The sequence below is a fragment of the Camelus bactrianus genome, chromosome 30, assembly GCF_048773025.1.
Source record: "Camelus bactrianus isolate YW-2024 breed Bactrian camel chromosome 30, ASM4877302v1, whole genome shotgun sequence".
NCBI classification, from domain to species: domain Eukaryota; kingdom Metazoa; phylum Chordata; class Mammalia; order Artiodactyla; family Camelidae; genus Camelus; species Camelus bactrianus.
Genome location: NC_133568.1, coordinates 6109701 through 6137031, shown reverse-complemented (window position 1 = coordinate 6137031; position 27331 = coordinate 6109701). Strand labels below are relative to the sequence as shown.

The 27331-nt window shown below is 39.4% G+C and overlaps 2 protein-coding genes and 1 pseudogene across 2 annotated transcripts; 1 reads left to right on the top strand and 2 right to left on the bottom strand.

The window, feature by feature from the left end:
* Positions 1-230: 230 nt before the first annotated feature.
* Positions 231-25816, top strand: LOC105081065 (olfactory receptor 4C11). The gene is given in 11 exon segments (XM_045506793.2): positions 231-1386; positions 1389-1431; positions 1433-1659; positions 1662-1811; positions 1814-2304; positions 10169-10382; positions 10994-11096; positions 12637-12788; positions 14125-16120; positions 17178-17326; positions 21119-25816. Coding segments are annotated over 5 exon segments (1092 nt in total). The 5' UTR covers positions 231-815; the 3' UTR covers positions 1915-2304; positions 10169-10382; positions 10994-11096; positions 12637-12788; positions 14125-16120; positions 17178-17326; positions 21119-25816.
* LOC141575662 (olfactory receptor 4C15) lies at positions 7441-8373 on the bottom strand. Its single transcript, XM_074355415.1, has one exon. The coding sequence runs from the start codon at positions 8371-8373 to the stop codon at positions 7441-7443; it is 933 nt and encodes a 310-aa protein (XP_074211516.1).
* On the bottom strand, positions 20916-24294 carry LOC123612864 (olfactory receptor 4C6-like; annotated as a pseudogene).
* Positions 25817-27331: the final 1515 nt, after the last annotated feature.

Below are 27331 nucleotides of genomic sequence, written 5' to 3'. Positions count from 1 at the left end.
GAAATTATATAGATATGTTTGTATATAAGCAGAGAATAAAGTGAAACAATGAGAACTATTTGTAGGTTGAAATTCTGAAATATGCTTTTAAAATATGTTTCAGAGAGAAAAACTGGAAGAACACAAACTTCTGAAGCAAGTGGTAGGAGAATCGGCTATGAGAGAGGACATGACACAAGTTATAGAAATGCAAGAAGTAGCACAACAGGCTGGATCGATAGGAGGTGAAACTTAACCCTACCACACACCTGTTATAAGTAACGGGTTGTTTCAAACACAGAGCGCTTTTCCTCAATATTGCTGCCTCAGTGATTTACCCAAATAGCTTATGTGCCCTAACTGGCAATGGAGGTAAAATTATAGCCACAATAAGCCTAAAGATGGAAAAAATATTTTTTCCTTAAGGCATAATCCAACTAAGATACTGAAGAGGTCAGGAATCATGAGTGCAAACTGGTGTCCAAATCAAGAAATGTATTTGCTTAGGAGAGAATCTCCAAAAGTGTCATTTCTAAATTATACAGAGATATTATTTTTCAATAATTGAGATGCATATACATTATATGCACATATATATCCTATACACAGGTATATGCTTACTAAAGTATCTATTAGAATCTCTAATTGTCATATGAGGAAAGAGCTTCAAGACATTAAAGTGACCTGATCAAGATTGTAAAGCCAAGTCATTAGTTCTCAGACCTTTGCAGAGGGAACAATCACTGGTGGGCTTTATTTTATTTTTTTTTTCTTGCTGAAAAATGTCTTGGTCCACATAGGAAGACCTTGAATCAATGCACATGGTTAAAGCATAAATGTCAACATTAAAAAAAAATGTTTCCCACATTAGTGTAATTATGAAAAACTTTGAGAAACAGAGTTACAGTGTTGATGGAATTAGAAATATGAAAGTTGTAATTCAGAGTCCAAATACACTGTTGTTGCAAGTCACCACATCCCCAGTTTTCTTTGCAGATGAGCCATTTCTCAGCCGTGTCTGCCTTATATTCAGTGTAACCATGGGGATGAACAGCAGTGTGAATGACTTCATTCTATATGAGTTAGCACGAGATGCATTAAGGGAGAAAGTAGTATTCGTGATCTTGCTTGTATACCTCACAACTCTGTTGGCGAGCTTCCTTATTGTGATGACCCTGAGACATAGCCAGACACTTGGGAACCCCACGTACTTCCTCCTTTTCTGTTTCTCCTTTGCTGATTCTTGTTTGTCAACAACCACTGCTCCTAGATTGATTGTAGATTCTATACCTGAAAAGAAATTCATCTCCTACAATGAATGCATGACCCAGATCTTTGCAAGTCACGTCTTTGGGTGTATGGAGATCTTGGTGCTCACTCTTATGTCCTTTGATCACTATGTGGTCATTTTAAGCCCCTGAGATTCACAACCATCATGATCCAGTGTGTCTGTGGTGCACTGGGTGGGGTCTTGTATCCATTCTTCAACACGGATCCTCTTGGCTCTGAAATTACCCTTCTGTGGGCCCAATGTTATCAGTCACTATCTCTGTGATATGCAGCCTTTGTTGAAACTTGCCTGCACCAACACTTATGTCATCAGTCTACTCATTGTGTTTAACAGCGGGGCCATGTGCATGGTGAGTTTCACAGTGCTGCTTACCTCCTATGTTTTCATCTTACTTCTCTGAGTAATCAGACTGCAGAAGGAAGAAGGAAAGCCCTCTCCACCTGCACCTCCCACAGTATTGTTATCATCTTGTGCTTTGAACCGTGTGTATTCACATACACTCGACCTCTATCTGTATTTCCAGTGGACAAGATGGTGGCTGTGTTTACACTACTGGGACACCCTAACTCAACCGTCTGATTTATACTCTGAGGAAAGCAGAAGTCAAAACTTCAATGAGAAAGTTATGGTGCAACAAACTCTGACTTGAGGTGGCAAAGAGCAGAAGAAGCCAATTGCTAGTTCTGTCACAGTTTAAATAAAATTGGACTGATAGAAAACACAAAATGTTCTCACTCCGATGTGGACAATGGAATCCTCTTCCAGTGGGAGCTTCGGGGGAGCAGGCAGACTGAGCACAGAACAAAGCCAACGTGACAGACCGTTAAACGCAGTCATATTTGTGAAAGCACAACCCTTTCCTGCGTGTCTGCTGTTTGCGTCGATAGTGCTGCTTTTTTGAAGCTTGTGAACCAGATCCTGTTGTCTCCATAGTTTGCTTTTTTGATTTTTATATTAATTTGCTTTGGATTTTTCTTTTTCATATTTCTTATTCAAGTTTAATAATTGAAGGGGAAGAGCATGAATTGCTTCAGGTAACATAGATACCCTCTCCATAAAAACCACACTTTAAATAAATCAAAAAGCAGCAAAAGATAGTTTTGTTGGCAGGTGGACAGCCATAAAAGCCAGGTCGTGTAATTTTATTTTGTTTCATTTTAAGTAAGCAAAGAGAAGATTTGAAAAAAAAAGAGAGAGAGAGAGAGAGAGAGAAAAGATTTGGGGACATAAAGACAGGAAAGCAGCACTTGACAAGATACATTCATTAGATCAGATCGTTGCCTCGGAGGTTTATCATTTTCATCCATTGTTTCCAGACCCTCCTGGACCATCCTACCTCTTTGATTAAGGGGTACATCACAGTAGAGGAAGCTATTTCCCTTTATAAATCCTTAAGTTTTACTTTCACCTGTTCAAATTTTAACCAGTTCAAATACATTTGGAAATATATTTGGTGCCAAAAGCCTTCCAATTTTTTTCCTCTGGATAAATAAACATCTGCATCTCTCTCTTATGCTCCTATATTACTATGTGGATTTTCATATACATGTAATTAATTGAATAAGGCAATCCTGGATTATATATTATTCCTGCTCTGTAATCTGATCATTTAAACAAGTTTTCCCTTGTGTTATTTCATTTGACCTGCACATTTAATTTTTTTGCAAGGTAAGTGTGGCCATTTGGTTTGTCCTTTTCTAAGTACAAAGTCTGATTTGTGCTACAGGAGTTTTACCTAAGACAGGTGAGAACTAGAAAAGGATGTGACTAGATAGCCTCCCTCTCTAGCATTCATGCTACATATCATGTAAAATATTAAATACAAATCATCACATAGATTGCATCTTAGAAAAGAGAAATCCTGAGCCTTCAAAAAAGGATGATAATTGATACCTTAAATTTCTGTCCTGACTTCAAAATCAAGTTCTTTAAACTGCATGTTGGGGCTAATATCAAAGCAGAAAATAAACGCCTAAATAAATCATACTGAAGAGGAAGAAAGAAACAAAGACTAGATAAAGTCAGAACAAGAGAGAGGAGAGTGAGCAGACACGAGGGAAAGAAGAGTCAGGGGACAGGATACAGAAAGACATAGTGAGGGGAGGTGAGCAAAAAATGGAAGGGCCAGAAATTTGACCCAAGATTTCATCACAAAGTTCAGCTTCTTTCTCCCTGACCCACCACACCATCACTTTCCCCAAAACCAAGCCAGGAATGTGGTCATAAGAGAAAGGTTGTCAAGAGTCCTGAAAACCCAAGTGTGTAGAAAGTACAGTACTATCATGGACTTTGTCCCAGAAACATCACCATTGACCTAGAACTTCAAATGGGAGGATTCCCAGGATAGAAACTCCTGCCATGCTGGCCTCAATGCCATGGTGCAGTCATTGCCTCATTTGTGAGCAGAGATGCTTGGGAAACTGTACTTTTACACGGAGGTCGGGGGGGCTTAGGAACACTAGACCACCGTGACCCTTCACTGGTGAAAATACCGCCCAGGAGCTCCTCTGTTTGTTAGAAGGCACCCTGAGCAAAGATTCTAAGGCAGAAATCTTAAGAAGACAATTGGAAGAATTTCAGACAGACTGAATCACTCACTTCTTTTCTGAGGACCAAATACATGACTTCCAATCAAGTGTATTTTTCGTATCTTCAACTTTAATTGACTTACATGGTGAATTATATGAAGTCTGAATAAAATACACAAACTACACTTCACTGAGATTTATCAATGCCTTCTACCACAAGAGGTTATGGGACGTAGGGAGTTTTGGGGAAAGAAACTCTGCACGTGGCCATACTTCTCAGGTGTCTCCCCAGAAGCCCTGGGTCAGAGAACAACAGTGTCTGTACTGGAGTAGACAGGAGGGTCATGTAAAATGCAGCAAATTTCTTAATTTGGTTCTTGCATACTTTATGGAGAAAACTATTTGTGTTCTGAGAAAGAAATGTTTATCAAGCCATCTCTCTTCCCACAATACCTGTTTTTGGAAAATCGTAAGTTTAAGTGTTTTCTTTTTACTACATTGGACATTAATTGTAACTCCCACAAAGGTTTACATTTCCTAAGGCAGGGCTTCAGCCTCAGGAGCTCCAAGTAAACTATTTCTCCCAGCCCAGTCCCAAAGGATATTCCATGGGCTACCTAGCTCAGACAGTCCAAGCGCAAAAGCAAACTTTGGGGCAATTAGCTAAACTCCAACCCATGTGACTTGATATGAGGAAAATGCTCCCTTCTGTGTAGGATTTCCTTAAGCCCATCTCTTCTAGAGGCATGGAAGCCTTTGAAGCCAGTTAAAGACTCAGATAAATGAAATGTGTGGCAGACTTGAGTCCTGGCCTCACCACTGCTTTGTGAATTTAAGCCAGTTTCTCACCCTCTTGAATTTCCTATTTTCTGTTTGTAAGAAACATATAGTAATAATCAATATTTATTTTATATTATTAATGTTCCATTCTTACATTTCTAATCTTATCTATGTTTTTAAAGCAATGTAGAGAGTAAGACAAGAAGGAAGGAAAATGAATGGAATTCTTGAATACTTGTCTTATGTATTTTTCTTTTTTTAAAGAGTATTTTATTTCATTTTATTTTACTGTTTTCCCTTAATTCAGAGGATTGAACCCAGGACCTCATGCACACCAAGCACACACTCTACCACTGGGTTATGCCCTGCCCCACTGACCGACCCCTGTTTTTTCTTTTTCTTTCTTTCTTTCTTTTTTTTTTTTTTAAAGATATGTCCTTCCACTTGCAGGAAAGAGAATTAGATCTTTGCTTTTGGATGGTTACAAGCTATTCAAGCTGAGACAGATTACATTACAAAAGTGCTTTCTTACCCAGGAGACCATGTTACAACCCAGCACTCTGGTCTAAGGACCGCCTGCAAGGTGTGACATGGCCTTCAATGATGGTGAAGTGAGAGGTCCAGGGTATGTTTAGGTGGAAGGGGAGAGCTGGGGACAGAAACTAAGGCTGGAGGATGCTGTGGATGGATTGCACCATGCTCTGCACATTTGCTGCAGGGCTAATGGCAACTAGCAAGCCCAGGTGTCTCAGAGAAACATTGTAGACAAAGTAACATTCCAATGCCTGGCCTTTTTTGTTGCAAATGGACTGGAAGAATCTGAGGAAGGGTTTTTGGTGTGTCACTTAACGTATTTGAGCCTCAGCTTCCCCATCAATTAAATGTGAATATGAAGACTTACTTTTAAAAACTTTTTATAAATACTAAAATGTATAACATATGAAAAGAAAGAATGCCTGGCTCAGAGATAGTACAGAAAACATATTTATGTATTTTTATCAGTTCTCCTTAAAGATTGCAAATAGAGAAAGTGAAATAAATCACCCATGCCACACAGTTAATTAGCAACAGAACTGAGCCTGGAATCCAATTATTCTAACAAGTCTTATGAATCTAAGTGTTGTTAATTTTAATATGACATACACAGTGATTTTATAAAATTTCCCAGCTGGATACATAAAAACTGCCCTGGGAAGGGCTCCTGCATTACACTCCCCAGGCCCAGAGCCCTGAATGAACACCCGCCTTTGAGGGGATGGCTAAGCTGTTCGGTTCTGGGGGCAGAAAATGTTTCAAAGGGCAGTTTCAGAGGAGAGCACTGAGCTGGACAAAGGCAAGAAGGCGAGTCAGTGGTCTCTGGAAGTTCCTTCAATCTGAGTGAATTGACTCTGAGGGCATTAAAATTCACTGCAGACTGAATGATTAGATTCCAACTGGCATCCTGGTTCTGTTATATCAAGACCAGAACTTTACTGAATGCAGTTGATAATGGTTATTCCATCACAGAAACTGTGAAAATAGGGATAAATCACCACTGAGGTTTCTACTATCTTCAGTTTGTCCACCCTTGCCTCACATGTAGTCTCGGGATAAATTAGGGCCCTAATTTAAACTCTGTTCAATGAAAGTTGTAGCTTACTAAGGTGAGATTTCCAATGAATAATACAGACCCTCTGGCCAGATTAAACCCCCTCTAACATCCAAATTTGAGGTAGTAGACAATGTCATTGAAATAAGAAATATTTTCAGAATTAAAGTCAAATCACTAAAAACAAAATTTAATTTTGTAGGAGACAAAATTGAGAATAAAAATGAGAAAAATAGTAGATAGTAGATAGACAAAAAGTGCCTTTATTTTCTATTAGAACTTTTAGACCTTATATTCAGATTTAGATCTGGGGAAATTAACTAGAATACAGAGTTATTTTAAATACTCTGGTCTGTGTTATATCATAGCATGAATTGTAGTTTCATCAATGTCAAAATGCTAATAGAAGCAATAACTATATCACTTTGCCAAATTGAAATATTAGTGTGTTAATGTTAAAGATAGGCTTACATTTGAATATGGGAAGATATCTCACTTACTCATTTATTAAACAGATAATTACTGAGCTCCTATATCAGGCTGTTCTAGACACTAATTACTAATTTTACATCAATCAACAAATGAAAAAAATAATTCCTTGCTTCATAGCTTACATTACGTGACAGAAGGCAGACAAAAGTAATAATAATAAGTAAACAAAGTACATGGTATATTAGAAAGTGATGAGGTCTCTCAAAAAATAGGAGTAGTTGGGGAGGGGGCTTATGAAATCCAAGGGGCAAGTTACTATCTTTAAACACTTGAAATAGAGGACGTGATACAAGAACGCCTACAGCTGAGGTTCTGTGAATGCTCTAATCCCTTCCATTCCTGAGTCGTGATTTTTTTTCATCAGTCACTGAAATCCGCATCCTAAATATACAGGTTTTTCCATGTGAAATAGTTTGAGTAAGTTCCCATTTCTAATCTCTAAGATAGTTTTGTGTTCCCTGCACAAAGGTTTTCCAAAGCATCTACTGAGTGGCAAGAAGTGTGGGAGACAATTTCTCATTTCATTCTTTTTTGACATTTCAATTCCAAGTAAGCATAGAATTCAACTCTTTTCAATTTACATTTGAGGATGCTGAGCTGCCAGATCAGAGTTCATAAGTAATCTAAGGGGGAAAACATTATTTCCTGACCCTTATGTTAGTGCTTTTTACATTACATTGCTTTACCACCTGCCAAACAAGACTCACCCACATAGAGTATTTATCTAATAAGAAAACTTGTATTTTCAATCTTAACTTTAAATTTTTTCAAAGATCAACATTTCATTTTTCATTAGCCACTATTATTCTGTTCCACACTTTCCTCATGGCATTTTTCACTTCCTTATTCCTGAATGTGTAAATCAAAGGATTGAGCAAGGGAGTTAGGATGGTGTAAAATATGGCTACTATTTTGTCAAAGGAGAAAGCAGATGGAGGTCGTACATACACAAATATGCATGGGACAAAGAACAAAACCACAACAGCAATGTGAGATCCGCAGGTAGAGAGAGCTCTCTGCTGCCCTTCAGTACTACGGGTTCTCAGAGAGAGCAAGATGACCCCATAGGAGACGAGCAACAAGGAGAAGATAAGGATGCAGATGAACCCACTGTTGGCAACCACCAAAAGGCCAAAGATGTGAGTGTCAGTGCAGGCTAGCTCCAGTAATGGGTATAAGTCACACATGAAGTGATCGATGACATTGGGGCCACAGAAGGGCAGCTGGAAAGTGAAGAGAATTTGTATCGTGGAATGCAGGAAGCCCCCTGTCCAGGCTACCCCCATCAGAATGCCACAGAGCCTCTGGCTCATGATAGAAGAGTAGTGCAGCGGTTTGCAGATGGCCACATAGCGGTCATAGGCCATGGCCGTGAGGACAATCACCTCTGCTCCAGCAAAGAAGTGCTCAGCAAAGAGCTGGGTCATGCAGCCTTCAAAGGAGATGGTTTTCCTCTCAGAGAGAGAGTCCACGATCATCTTTGGGGCAATGGCGGAGGAGAAGCATGCATCCAAGACGGACAGAAAAGCCAAGAAGAAGTACATGGGGGAGCCCAGGAGTGCTGGGCTGCTACTGATGGTCACCACCATTAGCAAGTTGCCCCCGATAGTTGTGATGTAGCCAAACAAAAACACAACAAATATTATTTTCTGAATATTCGGATTCTGTGAAAGCCCCAGGAGGACAAACTCAGTTACAAAGCTTTGGTTTTGCATGATTTCCAAGAAAAGGGTGAAAGCTACTACAGTGAGCATGTAGAACCTACAATTATGAGAAAGAAAAAATCTGTCTTATACCGGTTTCTGGAATTATCACAGTCAATGAGTTTGTTCATCCATGTGAAAGATTATCTAATGTACTTGTGCTTCTCTTGTCACTGACAACAACAACAACAAAAGAAAGTTTTAAGGCAGCAGTGGGATGTCAGGAAGGATAGGGATGAATCATTAAATACTTTAAGATTGTCAGAGCTTCAGAATAGGGGAAGGATGGCAACCCAGTGCGGTAGGGGTGAGAAATGTATTTTTTTTATCTCAACTGTTAACTCTGATCACGTAGTAGTGGTTTCCTGGAGTGAACTGGGAGAAGGATTCTGAAATCACACCCAAGTTTTCTGGAAAGGAGGAAGGCAACTTATTAATCACAGCTGCCATGTGCTTGGAATGGGAGCGGGGATGACCTGCACGCCCTCCCTGACCAGGAAACGTCCTTACCTGCAAATAGAAGAAGAAATAGCACCCAGTTTAGGAGGTGCTTAGAAATCATGGCTATTCCCCCAATGACTTTTAAAAGTCTGAAGTGAATTGAGCCTTTAAGATTAATTAATCAATTCTTTATAAAAGAGAAAGATCAATGGGAAGTCACTCTGCCATAGACTAACACATCACAAGGATGCGTGCTTTGAGTTGGTTTTTTTCCCACTCATTGAAAACAAAAACAGAAGTTGATAAAAAAATAATAATACCTACTTATGAGTATTGTTATTATAACTAAGTTAAATAATGCAAGGAAGCATTTGTTCAGGGTCTGGTGGGTAAGAAACAGTCCATGTTAGGTCTTAGTACCTTATTTTACTGGTAGAAAATTCATGCCTTTTTAAAGAGATAAAAATCAAAGAAATAACAGGCGCTGGGTCTCAAATTTTAACCCGGACCCCTGGCTCCAACGTCCAAGTCCTTTCCACTGGATCTACAGGGAAAGAAGCAAACATTTTTTTCTAGCAAGAACTTTAGAACAGAGGTGGACTTTGTACGGTTACCGTCCACTTTAGAGGTGAAAACCTTCTGATTCCTTTGTTCACGTTTGAATGATGCCTCTTGATGAAGGACACTGAGTAAATGATGTAGAATCAGAAGGTAATGGTCCAATTACTTACAGACACAAACTGGCAACAACCACATAGGTAAGGAATATAAATTATATGGTAAATATAGTCGGAGCCTTGAGGCTTCAATTATTTGCTAATTATTTATACTATATGTCCCAGTCTGATCAAGTAAAGCTTGTCAAGATAAATGTGTTTCTCAAATTTCTATGACTATTGTAGGGAGGTTCGTATATAACCTTTCTGTTCATCTCACAGGATTATAATGAGGGTCAAATTGAAAAATGTGAAACTGTTGCTTTTGATAAAATGTCCATATCAGTTTAAGTTACTTTTCTCTCACTTAAAAATCCTGACACCTTACCTACAGAGACTTTTCCCATGAGTTATCCAGGTTATTACTCCAAATTTTGACTTCATTTTTCATAGCAAGACACATCTTTGAAGAATGATTGTGTCCTTACTTGTACACATAAGAGACATTCACCAAACGACATGTGTGTGTGTACAAATAGGCTAGTAAAAGAATAATTAGGCTTTCTGTAAAAATTAAAAAATAAGTTGTTTTTTATGAATGACAGCTAAAAAAATTGAAAATTTTAATAAAACTAACAAATATAGAAGTGTGTATAGCAATATCTGTTCATTTGTTTACTTTGAAATAACCATCTTCATTGTGTTTCCAGGGCACCAGACATTCCTAAACAGTGCTTGCATTCAAACTCCATATCCAGCTACAGACTGCCATCAAGAAAATGATATTATAAAACAAACCCTATGTTACAATAGTTACCAGCTTATCCTCAGATCAAAACAAGAGAGACGATGGAATGAAATGATGAAGAGCACCAGCTCCAGGTGCACAGAGACCTCGGTACAAATCCAGGCTCTTCTACTAAGGTATATTATGTGATGAGAAAAGTTACTTAAAATTCTCAAGGACTCAGATTCTATTCTGGAACTGGGTATAATAATAGTGCCTCCTGAGAGGGTCCTTGCAAAAATCAGATAAGGCTGTGCTCATAAAACCATTTATGCATTTAGATGCACTGGAGAAAATTATAAACAGTAAGAACAAGCCCCCAAAGCAATTGACACTGAGCGGAAATGAGAATGCTTTTATTCCTAATTTCTGCTTTACCATGCCAGGGCTGAAAAATATCTTTACTCATTTTTGACTTATTCACAAATATAAAATATTTTATTGGTCAGAATGCATAAATGGTATTGTTTAAATCGGCAACATTTTTGAATATCTTTAATAATCTCTGAAATAAATGATTGTGGCCTTCAGACCCTCATGTGTCCACCTCTTTTTCAGGCAGCTTCACTTTACAAATAAAATCAAATAGAATGAAGGGTGGAAATGAAAACCAAGATTCTATTAGTCTAACAGTTAAACGATTCTTAGGCTCTCTACTTCCTTACTTGGGGAGTTTCTCAGAGAAACACTATTTTAGAATCAAAATGCTCATTAAATATAAACAAATCAAGCCTCTCTTTTTTTTCAGATAAGAGAAATTTCTAACATTATTGTTAAAGCTTTGACAATGGAGAGTATGGTGTCCTCAGAGTTTATGATCACAAGGGTTTTGATTTGGAATAATTTAAAAGGTAATTATCCTAAAAGCATTTTGTTGTCCTGGATTGAATCCCAGAACAGAAAAGGGACAGTAGTGGAAAGATTATTAAAATATGAATAAAATCTGGTGTTTCATTAAGAGTAATATATCAATGTTCATGTCTTAGTTTTCATAAATATACTCCTGGTAATGCTGGGTGATGATTATGAGGGGAAAATAACTGAGGAGGCGAAACCAGAACCCTCTATAATATCTTACAACTTTTCTATTAATCTAAAATTACTCCCAAATAAAAAGCTAATTTAAAATAATATCATAATTGTTCAGTTCCTGATACCAAAAATGTAGTGATTATGTGTCACTGAAGAAGCCACAAAGCCTCTGAGTCCTCGCTCATAAAATAAGAATAGGCAAGTAACGCTCGTTCAGGCTGCTGGCCCCTGAGAGTCAAACAAGACGCTTCTTACGAACGTGCTTTGCAATGTACAATTTGAGTGGAAGATGTGAAATGTTGATATAGGCATGATTTTACAGTGATGTTTATACACACAAAGTGAGCTGGAGAATTGAATCTGTCATACGAAAAAAGTATGTTTCTAAATCATATTTTTAATTATATCAAACCTAAATTGTAATGAAACTGCTTCATTTATTTAATCTTATTAGGAAATGTTTTAGCAGTTATTTTCAGAATCATAAACATGTTTATATTCCTTATACTAGTAGCCTTAACCCTAAAAATTGTTCTAAAAGTGAAATGAGGTGGTGTAAGTTTTTTAGTGAAGGATGATGTCATTTATAATAGTAAAAATTCAGAAATATCTAAAATGTTGAATGATAAAATGTTTATGTAAATCAGTCTACTACAAACTAGTAGCAAAATATGCTATGAGTAAGACACTAGTAATAAAAGGACAAAGATGGTGAGACATTTTTATGTGCTAAATGAGAAAAACAACAAAAACATTGTGATAACCCTGCTCAGACATTTTAATATAATTTTAAAATCAAGAAGGAAACATGTAAAAATGGTAGGGATTTTTAAATTTTCAAAAGATATTTTGGTATAATTATAAAAAATTTAACATGAAAAATCAAGTTTAAAACCCACAGCACCGTAATTTTCATGATCTAAATATTTGTTCAGAAAAAGGTGAGGTTTGAGGGTAATTTTATTATCCACCCAGGGCAATTAATTTGCATAGGTGGAACCAACATGCTAACGTAACACGGAGTCTAATACTAAAAGGGCTTACCTTCTGTAAACCATCCACAGTTAGCCGTGCCGTGGGCCCAGCCCTCCCATCCTCTGTACTCACTCTGATACCAGTTTTCACTTCATATACTCCTACGTGGAACAGCTTGTTCTGTTTATACCTCTCATTGAAGACCCCATGGTCTTTCCTTTCTTGATAGTGATATTCTTTAAATGCTGGAGCTGCACAGGAGATCCCTCAGGTCCCCTCAAACCAGAAACTGTGGGCTCTGGGCCATGTCTTGGATCTGTGACCCTGGAAATTTTGCCTCCTGACTCTTACCACTGCTCACTGTTTCCTTCCCATTTGTTTCAGCAACAACCCTATTGCAGCATCGATCATTCTGAAAATGATAGAGAAATTCCTCTTTCAACTTTGAAGTTGATATATTATGTGATATACATAGTAATTGTACTATTACATAGTACTATGTTGTATGTTACATAGTAATTGTACAGTATTACATGGTAAGTATAATATTCAAAATTGTATGAGAAATTAGTAGTACAGTTGTCATCATAAGCAGTGTTTTTTCATTATATTTTAACTTTAAATGAATAGATTTAAAACTCCATTCTGATTACTCTCCCTGATAAATTCCTTAAAGCCTCTGTATTTCTGATCCAGGATTATTATTTACTTCATAAAAGATTTATTCTTATTCTGTCTAGCTAAGCATATTCCTTTCCTTCAGAGTCTGAGAAATATGTTCTCTTTAGATTTCAGACCCTTTCTCTCCCCTCAGTATTGCTCTGCTGATTTATCTAAATGTCTCAACTTTTATACTCTTACTATTTCTGGAATTTGGAAAAAAACTATCTGTCTAGATTTCCACCTGCGTCCTTCCTGATGGATGCCTGAGCCTTCTTTCCATCTGTTGTCTTAGTGACTTAGCTCATTTCAGGAGAGACAAAACCATGACAACTAGCACTAAAGCAGTTCAAAACTTCACCCGTTTAAATAGCCTGAACGGTTCTGAAGCAGAAGTCAAACGCTATTTGTGACATCAAGTGCATGTAGGGAAAATTAAACGGGCAAATTTAAAATCAGAAGACTACACTCTGGGACTTGAGTAAGACACTCTCTCTTACCTTTCATGTCCTTCCCTGGGCCACTTTTAGCAGTTTTTTGTGGGAATATTAAGTGCTATATTGCACATCAATAAGTCTAAATGGTAAACAGCACTTGAGTTACATTGCTTCTACGATGATATTATTTATATAGCCTCAAAAATTCCACTTTTTAATCTAAAACACCAAGACAAAGGACCGTGTTAGAGGATGAAGGATAAATGAGAATATATAAAGTAACAAAAATGCGCTGTTGACTACCTATGACACAACGGTTCATTTGCTGCATTTCATAGTTATCTGGGTTTAATTTGAAGATGAAAAACTGAAGATAGGTCTAATTTTTAGACTTGAAAAGGTACTCCTAGCCCTCCAAAAAATGTTTGCATTCAAATAGCTGCTAATTATTGAGCACTTAAATTGCATCAAGTGTTGTCCAATTAACTCCATATGTATTGTTTCCAAATCCTTTGGCCTTGTTAACATATAATCTCCATTAAAAAATGACCCTTCTGAGCGCAAACAAATCTGTATAGCTGGCCCACATGCGCACAGTTACATGACAGACCCTAGCTTGCCTTAAACCTGGAAGCCTGCATCACGATACCCGTACTGTCAAGTACTACGTCCCAATTTAAAATCCTTTCTGAATATGCAAAAATGTGAATTATAAATCTCACCATGTCCCTGCTCCTTGAGAATTCTGGTAATGACAGTCTCTTACTCTCTACAGGAAAGCCCAACCGCTAGCTGGCCAAACCATGCAGTAGAGGTCCAGGTTTTACTTCTGCGACTAAGAGCGGGAGGAAGGGCAACGCTGGCAGATGAGGTGGAGAATTTTCCCTGCTGCTTCTCAGCACTGTCTTCAACATGGTCTCCAGGAAAAAATGAATAAAGAAGCAAAAGTTTCCTCCTTGACTTCTAATTGGAATTTAAAGAAATTCCCCAAGAGGTCATAAGCCTGCAGAATTGCCTCTCAGTTCCCCTCAGGGCTTGGAAATTTCCCATCATTACATTTTTCCAAGATGCAGTCTGTGGTTTGACTTGTTCAAGTGTTTGTAAACTTTTTATGCTCCCAATCAATCAGAGATTTTTTTCTTTTTTCTTTTTTCACTTCTCCTGGTCTTCTATTTGAAGATGCCTTCACTTACCTTCATATTCAGAAACAGAAAACTGTGTAAACTGGGACTGAATATAGTGCCTTAGCAGAACTGGGGTGAAATTCCTGTGTACTTATTAAGTGAAAAAGATGAATTCTGGGATGAGGCACAGCATCAGTCCACAAAGACATGTTCTGTTTGAGGATGAGAGCAGCAGTCCATGCTTATTAAAGAATAACAGCTAAATACATTTTGCACATAAAAAATAAAAGCAATTGAGATATAAAATAGAGGATAGAAAAGAGACATAATGAACACTAAATAGGCCAAAGAAATCAGCAAAAATTGATCACCACCTTCAGGACAGGTAGACAGTGGGATCCAAACTGGTTCCCATCATCATCACAAGCATATTTTGGAAATGTCCACTCCCATTTGCTACTTCAAAATCTAGATGTGGGATAAGGAAGAGAAAAAACAATTGCTGAAGTAGTTAAGATAAACAGTTAAAAAATTGAAACTGAGGACAATAGAAATGGAGAGGAGAAGAAAGAACTAAAAGCTACTTAAGAGGCATAGATAGCAGTTTGGGGTCAACATTAATAATAATAAGCAATGTGACTAAAAAGCATATTACAAAAGTCATGGATCAGTATGAGATATTGTGATTTATTGATGGCGATTTAGAATCACAGGTAGAGAGGAGCTACTTATGTATTTGTTTATTGTCCAGTCAGAGCACAGAAAGATACTCCCTGGGGCCCAAGCATCTCTCTTCCTGTTCAATTCCAGACTCCATCTCTTCTTGTTCTCTTTAGAAACTTAGACTAATGCCTCTGAAGTTCTTTAATACCATATACTTAATGGTGTTTTACATCATAACTAATAATGCTGCATCATTTATCGATTTGCCCATAAATACTGCCTTCCAATTACTCTCTCAACAATATTCCCTTGTTAGTGGGCACAAATACAAATCAAGGACCAGACAATATGAATGATAATGCATTTCCCAGTCATGTTATATTGACTGTAATTTCATAGAAGAAGTATACAGTTACTCATCTTCCAACCGTGTCTTCTCTTGAACGCCTTAAGCCATAATGACTGCCTCCCTAAAAGGTGATACATTTCAGCACCGATGACATCCCTGCCTCGCACACACCACCGCCAGCAAGCAGGGCAGATGAAAGGCCTGACTGCAGGCGAAGAAAAGCGGTCCCACTCACTCTAATTATACCCCTCCTCACACATGGTTTAGACCCCACGCAGGCGAGCACCGTGCCACCGCATGGAGGCAAGAGAGGACATTAATCAGAAGGACAAGCTCTCCTCATGGAGCAAAAGTTGTAAAAGCCCCTACAAGAGTAAGGCACAGCCACCTCTGCAGAACTGACTGGCACATGACGTAGAGCCTGTGGAAGGGCTGGGGTGACCTGGGTGTCAGCAGGAAAGATGCACAGGATATAAGATGCTCACCCGGACTACTATAAATAGTAGCACTGCAGTCAGACCATGGACAGGTGAGGGCTGAGAAGGGCCCAGACACCTGGCCCAATCCATGGGTCAGCAGGGGACTGCTTCGAGACCAGATCCTTGAATGTGTCCTGTGTCACCAAAAGTCAGCCTGTAAGCACCAGTCTAGTAATCAACTTAACTTAGTACAGTATTATCAAAGAAATAATGTACCAGTTTTTGGAAACCATTTACTGCTAGACTGCTCTCCTGGAACCAAGGTTCTGGACACATGGTCAGAGATAACTTTCTAGGTGCAGAATCCAGTAACTGGGGAGTGTCTGGTGGGCCCCAGGGGCAAGATAGAGCATCAGAGAGCATCCAGAAGGGGAAAACAGAGATGCGGCCTGCCCAGTCTAATCTAGGATAGACTGCCCCACTAGAAGGCAATTCTGAGTCCCAGACACTGGAAGAAAACTTGGAAAAATTTGCAGAAGACACTTCCAGAAGTGGAGTAAAGAACAGTATCCCTGCTTGTCCTGGTCCAAGGGTGGTACTGTCTGAAATATTGGTTCTTCACAGTTACAAATACAAAGAGAGTTAGCCATGAGGATGACTGGGAGAAAGTGTACCATGATGGTAGATAGTCTGTGTAAAGGACCTACAGCAAGAACATACCTGGCCAGTAAGAAGAACAGAATGGTGTCAGGCTAATCAGGAGTCAGTGAGGGGCTGGTCATAAGCGAGGAGTGTAGAGAGATAAAAGGGCAGCCAGATATGTCTGATTTTTAGTAATTGTAAGGAATTTAGCTTTTACCCTGAATGACATGGAGAGTGTTTTCAGAATACTGTGTAGAAGTGTGATAGGATCTGACTTATGTGTCTGAAGGATAATTCTGAGGCTGTGTTGAGGATAGAGTATTAGAGAAAGAATGCCAAAATAAAAGGGAGAATAGATGTGAGAGAATTGCAATAATTGTATTGTGAAATACAATAGTGGCTTGGAACAAAATAATAGATCTAAAAGTGATTAGAAGTGATTTAAATTGGAGTGTATATTGAAGATTAAGCCAACAGGATTTCCTGACAGACTGAATATGGGCTTGAAAAAGAGATGAATGTGCCATCAGCTGAGACAGAGAATCTGTGAGTGGAGTAGGTTTGGAGATGGGGGAAGACTCGGGGCACAGATTTGGTGTATTCGGCTAAGAAATCTATTATGACTATTCAGGAGGAAATACCATGGAGGAAGAAACAGCATGGACTTCCTCAGCCTCAGGAAGGAAGTCTCAGCTGGAGGTAACAATCTGGGAATCGTGGTCATGTAAAGACAACGTGCCAAGGAAGGCTGGGGGAAGTGATGCTGATGGAGTCTGTAAGGTAAGTGAGCGATGACAATTACATTTCATGACACAGAGGGCCTTGCTGACATTGAGAAGAGCTTTTTTTGTAAGTGTTGATAATTGAAGTGTGACTGAATGTGTTTAAAGAGAGTGGAAGGACAGAAATTGGAGACAGGTGTTATAGAATCTCTTGCTACAAAGAGGAGAGAATGACATGAAGTAGTAGCTGATAAATGAAAAGGAGTCAGTGGAAGATTTAATGTTAAAGATGAACAGAATCACAGATTGCTTCCTTGATGATGTAAAATGACACAGTAAAAAGAGAAATGTAGATAAAACAAGGGATATAGAAGCTATTTTTAGACTAATGTCTTCATGTAAACAAGAAGGAAATGAGGTCCGGTGTATAATAAAGATGTTGGTTGCCTTTGGATAGGAGCACATACAATGAACGCATTTTTAAGAGTAGGTAGGAAGGTAGCATATAACTGAATGGGTGCTGGAAGACTGGAAGATATAACTGGAAGAGTCTGAGGAAGTTCTCTTTGATGGCTTAAAATTTTATGAGTGAAATAGTAAGTCAGTTTATTTAATATCACCTAATAAGTTGGATGTTGGTGGTTGTTTTTTAGGCCAATACTCTCCTTCAAATTAAAGTGCAAACATTATTCCTATTTGCAATGTCTTTTTATTACAAATAGTATTGAATTGTTCAGTTCTGATACAGAGATTATATGATTTACAGTCTAATATTAGCCACAGCAATTTCCCCTAAAAAAGCAGTAAGACCAGTATTTATTTCAAAACCAAAGTGTTAAAGAAACAAACAAAATACAGTCATTGGCTGCTAATATGTTTATTGAGTAAAGCTACTTCATGTGAAGAAATTAGGCAGACCTTTAAAACAGATAAGAGGAGAAATTTGTGAACTCTAATTGACAGATAATAATTTCAGCACGAACAGTCAGAATGGCTCAACTATGTAATGGAAAATGTAAATTCTGCACATACTTGTGATGCTGGAGAATTACCAAAAAGGTTACAATTATTTAATGTTAGGGATCTCATTATGACCCTTCCAGTTCTTTAATTCTTTAATTAAAATAGGAAAAATGATCATCATAAGGTTCTTACAGAGATCAAAGTTTTCACACTGTCAGGGGCTTCAACTTCTTCTCTGACATGAAGCAGGGTGAAGAATTACAAAGTGAATGGGGGAATTTAATTTTAAGATGCTGTAAGCAGGCAGTAAACATTATGTTCTGTCATTGACATGCCGAGAGTTAGATGGAAGCTCTGCGAAGATGCTTGATGCCAAACTGCTGAGTCATCTTTGAGCTCATAAAGGATTTGATGTTTAATTATTACTCTATCAGAGGTGCTCTCATGCTCAGATACTTTCTGAACCTGAGGGTTAAAAAACAATTGATTCCTTGTGCACCTTTCACATCTCACATGTGCCACATTCCGTCTTGTCCACTGTGCACTGATCTCCTTCACCTTCTTCACTTCCGGTTGGTTCCTACCTTGCGGTCTCTGCACAAGCTTTTCTCTACTGCCTGGAGCGCTCTTCCCACAACTGCTTAAGGATGGTTCTATCTCATCTTTCAGGACCTAGTTTAGGAATAACCTCTCAGAGAAGCCTCCTGTCCACCCAACTAGAGCTATCCAGTCACCCTGCACCACTCCGTTACAGCTATCTGGAAACCATTTGTCTCTCTCTGACTTTATTTTCATTTCTGTATGTGGTCTCCTGGTCTAGAATGTAAGCCCCAAGTTAAAAGGGAAACACTGTCTTATTCATCCCTGTGTATCCCGACCCTAGAAGAGTATCTGACACCTCACACAAACTCCACGAATACTCTTCAGTAAGTAAATGAACCTCATAGTTCTCAAAAATAGCTGGTGATAATTAACATGAAATCCCTATTGTAATACATATTTAGTGTTTTAAACTAAAAATACTGGTTTAAATGTTGTGCTTGTATGAAATACTGTAACTGATGTTGCCATTATTGTCATCATATGTCATAGATGGTTTAAAATAAGAAAACTACAACAGAATGCTAATTTATGCTAAGACATTAGACTTCCCATCTGCCTAGTTAAGGGACGCAGTTTAAAAAAGCATCAGTGTCTTTCAGTGACAGGCAAAGCAAGATCTGAGAGAAAATAAACATCCTTTGTATTTAGAGACCCAACTCTAAGTGGTAACAGCAAGTGCTACCAGAGAGTAGGTTCTTGTCTCATAGCAGAAAGAATTCAGACAAGATGCAAAGGTCAAGAAAGAAAAGTGAAGATTTATTAAGCAGTAGTAAGCTCTCAAGGCGACAGTGGGCAGACAAGTAAGTAGCTGGGCTGAGTCTCTTTGGCAAGCTGGTTATACAGGGTGTAAAATAAATGGGTGGAATAGTCACTGGGGAGAGAGGAATTTGGGGTGTTATTCCCTAGTTTTCTTCCCAGGTCCACCTTCCTGAGGAGAGAAGGGGGTTTTGTCCTTGTTTTTTAGTCTTAGTTGGAAGTGTCATGGCATCGGCACCTGATGGGTACTTCTTATCTGCAAGGCTCATTTTATTGTAATGAGGACTTAATGTGCAAAATGCCATTCAGATGCCAGAGACTCTCACATTTTCACACCTTTCTTTTTCTACCTCCAAGACACTTACCACCCCAAAATGTTTGATTTCTTATTAGAGCATTGGTTCCCGCTTTTCTTTGTCTGGTGAAGCATCCCATTATTTACAAGATGTATAATTTCCTGCCATTTGGCCCTTGCCCCTGTTTCTCTGCTTACATTTACTTATCATAGTTTAAAAAAATCAAGGCTATAGGATTAACTTTTTTCTCATAAAGAATATACATATAGACAGATATTTTGAAATATATTGACTCCAGCATGAGTCATTCTTATTCTGCTTCTCTAAAGGAAGAAAAATGGTAGAGGAGATATTTGGTAGAATTGTCTTCCATATTAAATAGTAAATTACTAATCTGAGATTGTACTTGCTTTCAAAAGTTTCCAAAAAGGACATTCAGAAGCATGCAAACTAGATAACTCTAGCTCCTATATTGTTTGTATTATTTGTTCTGTCCTACTTTTTACCCCCCAAAATTTTGAATTTGCAAATATCAAAAAAAAAGCTAAGCTACTTTTAAATTTATATTTATTCAATAATATTTATTAAGCACCTACTAGGTGACTGGCAATATTCTACCCAAGCATGAACAAATAAACGTAATTCCTGACCTTACAGGAATTACAACCTTGTGGGGAAAACAGAGAAAATAAAAGTCAATAAATAACTTTTAATTCTAGTTTGTTGATATTCAAGATATAACCAGATGAAGAGTTAAGAGAATAACTGAGGGGAAAGACTAGAGAAAGTCATAAGGAAAGACTTGTCTAAAAAGGTGGGAGTTCAACTGAAAGTGGAAAAAATGAGATTTACACAGGCAAGTGAAAACCCTAGAAATGAGCATTCCAGCAGCAAGCTGAGTAAGAAAAACAAGCTGAGTTAAGAAATGCTTGAATTATTTAAAAGACAAGAAAAAAAGGAGAGGGAGAATGACCGAGAGAGCGGCCAGAACCTTGTAAGAAAAGGAATGGGTCACAAGATGTCCTGGAGATGTAGGCAGTAACATGATCTTAACCTGACTCGCATGATTAAAAAATGCCATTGGCTGCTGAGTCCGCAAAGGATTGGAATGAATGGGGATGGTAAGAATGCATTGTTTTTATAGAAAAGAATTCTTATAAGTTAGTAACTGCACAAGGTCCCTTGCTTCATCCAGTTTTCTAATGGAGTTTTTCATCTCCGTGTTCCTTAAGGTGTAGACCAAGGGATTTAACATGGGTGCAACAATGGTAAAGGTCACAGCCATTGCCTTGTCTACGGAGGAAGTGACGACAGGTCTCACGTACAAGAAAACGCACAGCACAGAGAACAAGATGACCACCATGAGGTGGGAGCCACAGGTGGAGAAATCTCTATGCTGCCCCTGAGAACCGCAGGACTTCAGGGAGCAGAGGATGGCCACACAGAACATGATGAAGATAAGAAGAATGGCCACACGCATCATCCCCCTGTTGAGGCTGACCAAGAGGCCCAGGATGTCGGTGTCCATTCAGGCCAGTTTCAACAATGGGAACAAATCACACATAAAGCGGTCTATGATACGGGGACCAGAGAAGGGTGTTTGATACAGGAAGAGAAGCTGCATAACTGTGTGGGTAAATCCCTCTCATGGCCCCTGCCAGCAAAAGGAAGCACACCCGAGGCCTTACGATGGTCACGTAGTGCAGGGACTTAAGAGATGGCCACGTAGGGGTTACAGGCCACCACAGTGCAAAGAATAATCCCCACTCCACCAAAGAAGTGGTCAACAAAGAGCTGGACCACACAGCCTTCCAGAAAGGTGGTCGTGCTCTCAGAGAGGGAGTCCACAATCATCCTGGGGGCACTGAGAGGAGGGTAGGTGGCATCCATGAGGGACAAGGAGATAAGGTAAAAATACGCAGGTGATCTCAGACTCTGACTTGCGAGGATGGTTACCACAATGAGGGGTTTCCCAAAATGGTGGAAGCGTACATGATTAGAAACTCAGCAGAGAGTATTTTCTTAGCTCTAGATTCTTTGTAATGCCCAAAGGAATGGACTCAGTCACTTCAGTCAGAAAACATTGCTGGGATTCTCCATTTATAGTGGGCTGATGTAAGCTTATCTGTTTGAGCTGGAAAATCTACAAAGAATTTTATTTTTAATTAGCAAATATTGAGTGTGTTGAACAATTTCTGCATGCTGTCCCATATCTTTTTGTCCTCTCTTTTTATCTGGACATCAATACAGCAACCAGCTGTTAACAATTATATCCTGACAACAGCTTGATCCTACCAGTCCCCCCCAACCCTGCACATTCTTTTGAAGTGTCTCTCTTGCTTTCCTTCATGACACTTGCTGCTTGAGACAGAAGACTTTGCTTCATCATTCTTGTGCACACACACACCTGGCAATATGGAGAATTAATATACCTTAAGGAAACCCTAGATCATTAGTAGACAGAAGCCAGTGGATAAATGGTAACCAACTTAACACAATCTTAGATTCACTCTCCTTCCTTCCTGGCTTCACTGTTCCCCCTTCACTGCTTCCATTCAGTTTTCCAGAATGAATCACCTACACGCAAGCCCTTCTCCCAGCCACTGCGTTTTAGGAACCCCTAAGCTAGGAAGCTGACCTTAGTTTATCACTAAACACACCTAATAACCAAGAACATGGACGATTTCATCTCATCTATTTCAATTATTCCATTTACTGTTTGAACACCTAGAATGTGCTAGTTGAAGAGCTTGCAAGACAAATAGGTCATATTCGAAGGACTCATCCCCTATGAAGAACTATATTCATTCCATCTACTTTTCTTCTTCTCAATTTGGAATATTATTACCAACTGTTAATATTCAATCAATCCTTACTCTGTTCAGGCACTAGATTATCCTATGAGAGCTTTTCTTCATTTTAGAGATGATACTGATTCAAAAAGGAGAGAGAAAAATGACACAAAGTTCCCATAGCTAGTAAATACTGAAGCCAAATTCAAGGCCAGCTTTTTCAGAATCAAAATCAATACCAATGACAAGCGATACTGCTCCTCTTATGATGATGTTGAGTGTTCAGTATGGAAGAGATACTGATCATTCAATAATTTCAATATCATAACAATCCAATGAGATAAACGCATGCTTCCTGTGCTTATTTCATTAAACAATTATACAATGAAATTCAGTGTCTAATCCAATGATAATTCTACATTAAAGAACCTGTTTTATATAAAACATAATCCAATCTTGAAGCTACAAGTTATACATTTTAACTAAGCTTTCAAGTTTCTAACTGTTTTCCGGATAGGCTGATGGAAGAAAAACATCTTAAATCTCTTTCTCTGCTCCAAGAAGACCCAGAACCAACTTGGTCAACACTATCCCTGCAGATGAGCCTGCAGTATAAATCATTCCTTTCACCTTTTTCTTGTGAAGGGGCAAAGGATTCTAAATAATAATAAAAATATCAATACAAAGGATTCTCTTACTTTGCACTCACTATATATCAACAAGGTACTTGGTCTGCTATTTGCATGATTACATTTATTTTCATATCACATAAGATGAGTACTATCTCAGACCTCATCTTGGGGATGAGGAAACTGAGACTTGGAGACATTAAGCATTTCATCTAAAAAGGGTGGGAATTACATATCCAAGTAATTTCATTTTGAAATAAAAGTCCTTCACTGTTACACTGTATCACTGAAGAAGAGAACAGCAGCTTCAATTGGCTAAATACAATTGTTAGTAGAGTTGAATGATGTGGTAAAGGAACTACTTTATAAGCCGACTTCTCTTTATTGGGGTACTTAAGCAGGAGCTGTCTGTCACTTGGTGGGAATATAGTAGAAACCATTGCTTTAAATAAAGATGTAAACTACATGATCTCTAAGACCCTTCTAAACACCCAAAGACCCAATCTTAGATTCATCCCTGTTACTAAACAAAGCATACATTTTCCAGGCACTCTTTGAAAATTTACAATGTGGATTAACTTTAACCTCTCCCATATTCAGCCAAAGAAATTTAAAAAAAATGTGAATACCCTAATGAAGTAGAAGGGACACATTCTTGGAAACTGGGATATTTTAAAATATAAATTTTATGTTAGTTTTAATTCCTCATATGGATGCTTATGAATAACTAATTTATTCTCTTTCCAAAAATTTGGAATGCTGTGCTGTGTACATAGCAGTCATTTAATTAAATTTAGGTAAATTCTTGAAATTGAATTCATCTAAAGAAACCTGCATAGAACCATGTGGCCCAGGCAAACCAGTGCCAGCCTCTGTCTCCAGAATCGAGTGAGTGACATTGTCAGACCTGGGCACCAATCCTCTGACAGTCAGGCTCACATATCCAATTTCCCATCTTCCATCTTCACCATTTTCATTCCTAGACATGGTTTAGCCAAAACCAAGAGCTGGACCATCCCTCGACTCCCACTTCAGTGTTGAATCGCTGCCTTCAGATCCTCTTTGTGATGTTGTCTATTTCTTTCCACTGTTCCTGTGAAATATCATTGCTCAAAAGACTGCTCATATAATGAAGGGGGGAATTAACACTTTTTAAATTGTCTAATTGTCACCTAGACTGTACATATTTCTCCTTTAATAGCATGTCTATTAATGCAAAAGATTCAAGGCAGTGCTCTCTCCCTAAAGAGGGAGACAGACTAGCACTCCTGAAACAAGGCCCGCACAGAATAAGTTCCAGAGGGGAAATACCAGTGCGATCTACGGATTTGAAAAAAGAAAAATGAGCTAGTCCTTGACATGAGCATTTAGACAATTATAAATTTAGAAACTGAACAAGAAGGGTGACAGTATGAGCAAGGCAGGAAGATAAAAGCGGAAAACATGGTGTACATAGTCAAAATTTAAGGACTTTTGACATCAGAAAACCTGGGTTTCCATATGGCCCTTCCAGAGATGTTATTAACTAGAAGTTGTATATTTTCTCTAAACCTCAACTGCTCTTTTCAGAGTTGTTGCATTAAACATTTTAAGTTCCTAGCATTATAGTTTAAATTTTAATATTCAACTTTCAAACATCAAAATGTAATGGAAATGTGAACTTATATTAGTTTACATATTTATTAAGTAGTATAATATCCTGGCATATTTTGTGTGTCTCATAAAACTTAGTCACTTTCACTCCTATTAATCCCAGGTGTCTTGAGTAGATGCACTGGCCAGACTGGAGATCAGTTGGAAATTAGTAAGAGCTATAATCTTAAAGAGACCTATGTAAATTCTTGATTTTTCACACTAGAGTTAGTTCTTTTGTTCTAAGTGTCTATAATATGTCAGACAAACTCTCTTGGCATCAGTTTCATCCTCTGTAAAATGGGAAACTAACATCACGTACCCCACAGGGTTGTTGTAAAGACTAAATGATTTTATAAATGCAAAGGGCTTAGATCAGCTTCCTTACTTCTTTTCCCAGCATGAGGAGAATGCTACTGACCACAAATTATTTTAAAACAGATCACCTGACTTTGGACCGTGTGTTTACATCTGTATCTATTAAATGCTCCATTTGCCAGCAGGATATCAGCCTAATGACTCCAAAACACTTGGTAGCATGTAGGTTTTTGAACTGCCTCTCAAAGAAAAACCTTCCAAAATTGTTTTCTAAAACACAGTTGTAACCAAAAGTAGAAGAGTTCAAATAAAAATAATTTATGAAAGTAAAACATGGCCTAAGAAAAGTAGTTTATATAGGTAAATAGAGTGACAAAAATTTAAAGTCAAAAAACCTCTCCCAACCATAAGCGCTCATTCTCCTCCGACGCCTTATTGACAACTTAGTAAATGCTCCTTAGAGGTGTATTTGTATGGCGGTATACATGTAGTCATGTACGTGCTTTACTCTATGTAAAAGTTCTTAAAATATAATAATACATTTGAAATTCTAACTACATTTTTTATGGGCACCATATGTCAATGTTTATTATTTTCCTTTATTTTAATTGCTACATCTTATTCCACATTATAGTTATAACATAATTCCTTTAACAAGTCCATTTTTGCTTAAAATTTATTTTATTTCTAATGTTTTGCCTTATACACAGGGCTATAATGAGCATCACTTACAGAAATCACTACCAGCTGGGTTGAACACTTGGAGAAATCTATGTCAACACCAAGTCAAAAACTATGCATATGTTTAAATAGATTCTGTAACACTGCTCTCAAAATACTGAAGCATCTTTTGTTCCCATAAATAGTATACTGAAGGGTAATTTTCCCCACAGCCTTACCAACAGTACATATTATCAGACTTTGATATATTAAGAAGAGAAGATGAGGTGAAAAATAGTCTCATTTTTATTTGCATTCATTCTATCATACATTGATGGATTTTCATTGATCACACAAACAATGAATATTGGTCTCCAGATAAAATTATATTAACTGCAATGCAGTGCGGGCGGCGGAGCGCGGAGGCGAGGCCGTGCTCGGCGTGGCTGGAGGGCGGCGAGCGGCGGCGGGCGGCGGGCGGCGAGCGGCGGCGGGCGGGCCGCAAGTCCGGCGCGGCATCGCGGCGCGGCGGCCGCCCCGAGTGTGCGGAGCCGGGCGCCCGACCGCCGGCCCGGAAGCCGGGGGCTCGGGGGACACCGGGCCTGACGCGCCGCCTCTCGGCTCTGCCAGCAGGTCCGGGGAGCGCAGTCCTCGCCCCGCCGCCGCCGCCCGCCCCGGGCCCCGGGCCCCGGGCCCCGGGCCCGGCCTCCTGCGCCCCGCCGCGCTCCGACCTGCAGCGGCTGCGGCGAGCCCGGGGCGAGCCCGGGGCGGCCGGAGGATGGACTCCGCCATCGCGGAGGAAGGCCTGGACGCCTGATCGGCCCGCTCGCCCGCCTGGGTCTTACCCGGTGCTGTGGGGCCGCCTCAGCCAACGCGTCTGTGGTAGCAGTGCCTACGCGGCCAGTTGGCGGGGACTGGCTGTCCCAGGAGCAGGGGCCCACGTGAGTGGGTGGTGGCCGCCGCGAGGGACCCAGAGAGAAGGCGTCGGTCCGTGGCTGCCCTTGAAGTGGGGGGACACCTTGAGCGCTGGCAGGACGGAGGTGACCCAGCTTCGGCTGTTGGGGAGGGCGGCCACTGCAGCACCTCGGGGCCACCCCGGCCCCCAGGCCGTCCCTGGAGAGGGCTGCTTCCTGACACACGTGTGCAGCTTGACCCCCAGAGCCCTAGCCCAGCGACCTTTGGTGAATGGTGGGCCAGGAGGCTGCGAGACGGCCCGACACCCATGCCAGGGCTGGTGTTGGTGGGTGGGGAGGGTGCAGTCTGGAAGAAACCTGCTTGAGCTGTCCCAGGGCCTGTGCCTCCATGTGGAGGATGGAGGGCCCAGCCCGTCTGCACCAAGGCCTTTGAGCTCTGTGTCCAGAGCCTTATCCCCAGGGCATCCTGCTATCTTCTGTCAGCTGACCGCCTTCAGGAC

Bases quoted from the DNA above. Each gene is read 5' to 3' on its own strand.
- LOC141575662 (XM_074355415.1), bottom strand. From the start codon at position 8,373: ATGCAAAACCAAAGCTTTGTAACTGAGTTTGTCCTCCTGGGGCTTTCA.